The sequence below is a fragment of the Lipotes vexillifer genome, unplaced genomic scaffold, assembly GCF_000442215.2.
Source record: "Lipotes vexillifer unplaced genomic scaffold, Lipotes_vexillifer_v1.1 scaffold230, whole genome shotgun sequence".
Taxonomy (NCBI): domain Eukaryota; kingdom Metazoa; phylum Chordata; class Mammalia; order Artiodactyla; family Lipotidae; genus Lipotes; species Lipotes vexillifer.
The window spans coordinates 9,391,279-9,397,918 of NW_006775143.1; the positions used below are offsets into that span (position 1 = coordinate 9,391,279).

Below are 6,640 nucleotides of genomic sequence, written 5' to 3' on the forward strand. Positions count from 1 at the left end.
CGCGGGCCTCTCACTGTTGTGGCCTCTCCCGTTGCGGAGCACAGGCTCCGGACGCGCAGACTCAGCGGCAATGGCTCACGCGCCCAGCCGCTCCGCGGCATGTAGGATCTTCTGGGACCGGGGCACGAAGCGGCGTCCCCTGCATCGGCAGGCGGACTCTCAACCACTGCGCCACCAGGGAAGCCCTGTTCTTAATTCTTAGCAAGCTTCTCTGGGGATTGAGTTTTCCCAAAACTAATTTTGACCTCTTTTCTTGGTTCATATCATTTAAAAATCGGATGAGTCAAGTCTGCAAAAGGAAGTAAAATGGAATTCCTTTGTTTACCCACACTCAGTGTGTGGGTAACTGAAATGTGAAGGTTAACTGTAGAAACAAAGATCTTTCCTTTGAGATGGAATCATGCTAATTATCTCATGGTGATAAAAATCAGATTAAAAATTTTTTTTGACCAATAGAAACTCAAGAAATAAATTATTACTTACTAAATGTAGTTTGGTATATAAAATCTTCCCACATAAAGGATTCATCAATAGAAAAGTTTTTAAGTTTGTGATTGCCCCTTTTGTTTCTTGTTTCTTATTTCAGAATATTTCAGGATTATATATGGTCAGCAATTTTTATTTCTGAGTCAGAATAGTGGATTTTGGTAAGGGGTGACATGCAACCCACAGAGACTAGGAAGCATGAGGAATAGGGGTAACTAAAGCTCTATGGAATGGGACTTGTTACTGGAATATGGTTATTGGACAGGAGCCACTGAAGTTCAGGAAAAGAAAATGGATTTTCTGTAATGGATAACACCTTGTGCCAGTTTGGCAAGTCCTGGTAATATGTTTGTGGTAGAATCTTAAGCTGGCTTTGTTTTCTACCCACCCTGTCGGTATACCTGTTTTTCCCCAAACAATTTTTCTGTTTTCCCTTAAGATGATGGTTTACCAGCCTCATCTAATTGCTGCTTTCTGAGACTCATCTGTTAGTCTTCACAGTATCCAATTTTGTAGTTTTCTTGGGCAATTTTATAGCTTTTCTTCAGGCTGTCATGTAAGGTTGTCTTAACAATTTATATAATTTCTTTATCATTTATATACAGTTACTCATATTTCTTTAGAATTTATATATTTTAGCTTTTCTAGTACATTATGGTTTTTAAAAATTTCACTTACCAGTGCCTTATGGTTTTTAAAGTAGTTTCTGTGTCATAACTTCATTTGATCCTTACAACAGTTTATCAGAGAATAAGAATGTTTTGTTCATATCTCATAGCTATTAAAAGGCAGAACTGGTAAACCAGATTTTAGATCTTCTGATTCATGCCTGGGCTGTTGCTCAGCTTAATGCATTCTGTTGCTCTTTGTTATAATTTACTTTTCACTTGTAAAGGTCTGAATTCTTCTTGGTAGTTTTCAAATATGATACTCTCTAATCTTCTGATGAGAGCAGTAGCACAAATATTGCTATGACTATTTTATAGACTCAGAATTGAAACTTAACTGACAGCCTCATCAGAAACAACTGAATTCCTGCCAGAGTTGAAATTAGAATCAAAAATGAGAATGTCCTGATTTTGGTCTGACCTTTTTTCCATTATGGAACAAAGGCCTTTTAGTTAAGGCATATTATCAGCTCTCATATCTTTAACTTATGAAGCAAAATGAAGAAGGTTAAAAAAGAAAAATAAAACTTAAATATAACTTCTCAGTTTTAAGTTTCTTTACATTATAAAATTAACATATATAATGTTTACCAATTTTTTTAAAAGTGCCTTAAGAGGTAATAGTTAAATGTTAAAGCTGCTTTAAGAATAGTTACAATATTATTAGTCTATTCAATATTATTCTTCAAAATTTGGAATCTGTTAGGCAATAACTTTTTCTTACCTCCTTAATAATTCACTTTATTTCAGGGGAGAGGGGCCAATAAAAACTTCCCAGGATTTAATTCATCAACTAGAGGTATGTTTTATTTCCATTTTTTGCTAATACTTTATTTTTATTACTATTATTATTAGTTTGGCTGTGCCATGCAGCTCGAGGGGTCTTATTAGTTCCCTGACCAGGAATCAAACCCAGGGCCCTGGCAGTGAGAGTGCTGAGTGCTAACCACTGGACCACCAGGGAGTTCCCCTATGCTGATACTTTAATTCTGGGCTAAAAGTTCGTGATAGCTAGTTTTCTTAATGATTTACTGCATCATGTTTGTATGTTTACCTACGTACACAGCACATGTATACTGTAGAGAGTGGTAGAAAAGTAGAGGACTGCAGTAGCATTTTGTGGAGCTGTTTTGGTTATCTTAGTGGAAAAAACCTTAAATATTATAGGGATAAAGTAGAATGGGCTTTGATAGTCACTAGATGCAATATTAAGTTTTAGGTTTTCCAAAGTAGGTGAAAATATCCTGTCAGCAGATGCATATCTTATACTGTCCTAAATGTGAGGAAAGCATTTTGGCTTCTTCATTATTGAATTGGATGAATGATATTGATTAAATAAGTTAACACATAAGAAAGCACTTGTCATAGGGTTGAGACCATTACAGGTTCTCAGTACATGTTAGTTTCCTTTTCTTCTTCCATATTCCTGGTGATTTAGGGCATTCAGGGAGAGACACATACTGACACTCACCCTTCTGCCCTATGTGTCTCATGAAACTCCACATAGGCCTAGCTCTAATTCTCCTCGCTTACCTGGAGGTTTAGATTGATAAGTGGATTACAGGAGGCCTTTCTTAATTCCCTGACGCTCATGTTAGTCTGTTTGCCTGTCTAGAACCAAGGGCATTCTTGCATTTGAAATTTGAAATTTCTATCACTTTATCAACTTCACGTATTTTCCTTTGGCATTCCCATGTGGTTTCACCTGAGCCTCTTCAGGGAAGGGATTTCAGCTTGAGAGGATGATTGTCAACAGAGTCAGCAGAATTATAGAAAATACTTCATTTGGAATTTTCTGTAAAGTTGACTATAAGTGAGCTATTTCCCTTTTTAAAAAGTTGGGAGAAATTCTGGATTCATTTTGTTCATTTTGACCCATATCCATTCCAAGTCACACCACACCACAGAGAGTATTTCACTGTAAAAGATCCACTAATCACCATCTTCCTGTGTTAGCTTTTCATTAAACCAACATCTGCTGATTGTCTACATAAAATGTTCATCACATATTCATTGAGTTTGTACTGTGTGTCAAACCCTGGGGATAAGAGCTTTGCAGAAGAATGAACAAAAGAAAGTCCCTACCCCATGGAGCTTACATTCTAGTGGGAGCAGATAGACAATGAAAAGTTAAATATATAATGCCCATATATAAGTACTGAGAGATAAAGTCCTGTAGGATAAGAAGAGAGGTGATAGAAGGGGGGTGGTCAGGAAAGACCTCTTTAAGGAGGTAGCATCTGAGTAGAATGTTGAGAGAGTGAGCTAGATGGATATCTTGGGGTCGAATATTTCAGGCAGACAGAACAAGTGCAAAGGCCCTGAGGTGTAGGGGTAGGCTGGAGGTGTCTGAAGAACAACAGGGAGACAAGCGTGGGTGGAATGTAGTGAGCCAGAAGGAAGGTGGTAACAATGACATCTCTGAGCCATGGGAAGAACCTTTTTTTTTTTTCCCCAAGAATTATGGAAAGCCCATTGAGGGTTTTGAGGAGCAATGGCATGACCTGGCTTCTATTTTAAAAGGTTTTTGGCTTGACCAACAGGGTAAATGGTAACACCATTTACTGAGCGAGAGAACAGAGGGACAACACCGAATTTAGAGGGAGAAAATCAAGCATTTTATTTTGCCGAAGTAGGATGAACAGGAGTGGGGTCAGGTGAGGTCAAGAATGGACAGAGAGATTTCGGAGTCATCAGCTTTAAGGTGGTTTTAAAACCATGGTACTCTGTGAGACAGGGATCTTGCCCCCAAGGGTTTGCAGGCTAGAAGGGAAGAGAAGATGTGTACAGAGAAAGTGGGAATGTGGAATGATGAGGAACACGTGGGAAAGTGAGTCATTCCGTTTGGTTAGAAGGTATGTTTAAAACGCACTGGTTTCCCTTTTAAAGGATAGGGAAGGATGCGAAGGACTATTTGACCTTGAGATCAGTTTATCCAATGATAGCAAGACTGTTGGAAAGAGAGTTAAATTTAACCCTGAAATTATTTGCCTCCCTGTTCTGCATCTTCATATGCTTTATCTAATTTATTGCCAAGATCTGTTGTTTTTCTTCACAAATCACTCTCAAATTTGCCCTGTTCTTTTCATTCTTCCTGCTGCCACCGGAAGCTCAGTCTTCACTTCCCTGGTATCTCTCACTCTAAAAGATTCTGTGTACCATTTAAAAATAATCATCCCGAATATTCTAAAGTATTTTTCAGTATTCTTTCCCATCATCCTCTTCTCCTCACTAAATTGTACAATGTATGGTCAATAGGGAAAAAATAATCCCCTCAAATGGCTAGTTGAAGAATGTGTATAGGTGACAAATTCAATCCTGCTGAGCTGGAAGCAGGGATGTTCTGACGCTTTTGACCTCATCTAACCCTTTTGACCCCATGTTCCAAGATTCAACACCCTCTTATAATTGGGGATATTATAAGACGAGCTTCGGATCCATCTAAAAGCCCAGGCATAATTTTTATGGCTAAGTATCAAATGTCCGTGTTCCTGCACAGTAATTGGAGGTGTCCCGGTGTAGGGGAGCCACTGCAGGGACTGATTCTGCATCAGGTCTGGGAAATCTGCTTCTGAATACTGTTAAACTCTTGTGTTTTCCTGGATACAACAAAAAACATAGAAGTTCCATGACAGACCTTTTATGTTTAGGTTTTATTTTTTAAATTCTGTATGAAAATTATCCATGAGTGTATTTCTTACCAACTATCTAGATGACATACGCCTAACGTAGTGATGTTTTTCCTTTCTACCAGGTTTTTGCTGAAGAGGGCTTGAAGCTTGCTTCAAGTGTGCAAGCTTTCTCAAAACAGGTAATGCACGTATCCTTGCCTGGTGCTGGTGGTGATGTCATAAATACCCACTTTGAGGCTATATTATTAAGGTATAAAGGTATTTAAGGTTTAAAAGATGGAATTTCATTGGAGTTGTTATAACTTCCTTATTTACATTTCAGCTGAAAGATGATGATAAGCTTATGCTTCTCCTGGAAATAAACAAGCTTGTTCCTCTGTGCCACCAGCTCCAGGCAGTAACTAAGACACCTTTGCAGAATCAAGTGTTTCTAAAGGTAAAAGGGAGGGTGGGACATTCAGGAAAGCGCTTGAGAAACTTTCACACTTCTTTTTTTATTAGGTTAGCTTCCAGCCCCTTTTTCTTCAAATAAAGTGTTCATACCCACAGAAGAACCATTTATTTCCATTTTTCCTGCCTTGACTGCAAGAACCATTTATCAGCTGCAGTTGTAACTGACCCCAGGAAGTAGTAGGTTCACCAAGTAAATTAGCTTTTTGGACATGATTAATACCATAACACGGAGCAGCTACCCTCAAATCCCAACATCACCACCTGACTAACTAGGGCGCAGACCCCTCAGAGTGAAGGGCTTCTGTTGTTTGTTTTAGGGAGTTTGAGTGCAAAAAAGTAGAGTGCAAAGAATTGCAAAGAAGGGGATTCACTGCCACTATTTGGTGCCCTTTGAGAAGCCCCTAAGCCGTCTGAAATAGAACAGGTTGATTTTCCATCCATTCTTCCTGGGGTCCATGAAATTGGCATGAGACTTGGGCAACAATCCCTGCTTCTGTGTTCTGGGACCTCAGGTCATCAAGTCAGCTCAGATGCCTTAATCTGTATACCCTTTGAGATCCCTTAGATTTCTATAATGAAGAAATTTTTACCATTTTCAAACTAAATGATAAAGTCTTTTGAAGGCCTCCTTATAAGAATTTGATTTGCTTGCTTTCTGTCACTATAGGTTGATAAGAGTATTACAAAGACAAGATGCATAATGGCTACTTTGGTCCAACTTCTCTCACTTTGCTATAAACTGCTGAAGAAGGTAAGATAATTTGTGTATCTTAAACGCACATTTAAAAAATTAGTCTAAAGGAAAATGCAAAAGAAAATAGATACTATTTAATTTTGCAATTATTTTAAGAGTAAAGTAAAGCAGAAACTAATTTTCTTAATTGTTTCCAGCTTCAAACGGAAAACAACAGACGAGTCTCAGTTAAAAATAAAGATTCTGTGGATGGTAAAACTTGAGAAGATTTTGAGGTCAGATCTCTGGAACACCATGTGGCAAAGCTAACATTTTTAGAAAGCAAATGATCCTTTATATTTCAGAAACTGAACAGTTTTGTAAAGAAAACAAACTGAAATCTTGCTTTATTTTCTGATCATGAAACCAATTGTGAAGCTTTCTGACAACTGTAAGTTAATGCCATGGTAGTTGCTATATTTCTAATTGCAGTGTGATTTTAGAATAGGATGTTGCCATGAATAATGTTCCTTAAAAGTCAAACCAAATATCCCTACTGTCTTAATGACAGTTTAATCCAAAGAAACTACTTTGAATATATGATCACTTTTGGCATATTTTACCCTAACTTCCTATTTTTTTAAATTTAAGCTTATCATCTGGGACACTAATTTGCAGCAGAAGAGACACAGTAATCTGGGTGATGCAGGGTTTTCCTTAAACCTGTG

General features: G+C 37.9%; 1 protein-coding gene across 1 annotated transcript in view; it reads left to right on the forward strand.

Annotated features, from left to right (window-relative positions):
- Positions 1–6,393, forward strand: part of CTNNAL1 (catenin alpha like 1) — a 59,293-nt gene extending 52,900 nt beyond the window's left edge. The window contains exons 15-19 of the mRNA XM_007449796.1: positions 1,905–1,953; positions 4,909–4,965; positions 5,109–5,222; positions 5,907–5,990; positions 6,131–6,393. Coding sequence (XP_007449858.1) covers positions 1,905–1,953; positions 4,909–4,965; positions 5,109–5,222; positions 5,907–5,990; positions 6,131–6,196 — 370 coding nt within the window. The 3' untranslated portion in view covers positions 6,197–6,393. The remainder of the gene's footprint in view (positions 1–1,904; positions 1,954–4,908; positions 4,966–5,108; positions 5,223–5,906; positions 5,991–6,130) is intronic.
- The last annotated feature ends 247 nt before the right edge of the window (positions 6,394–6,640 follow it).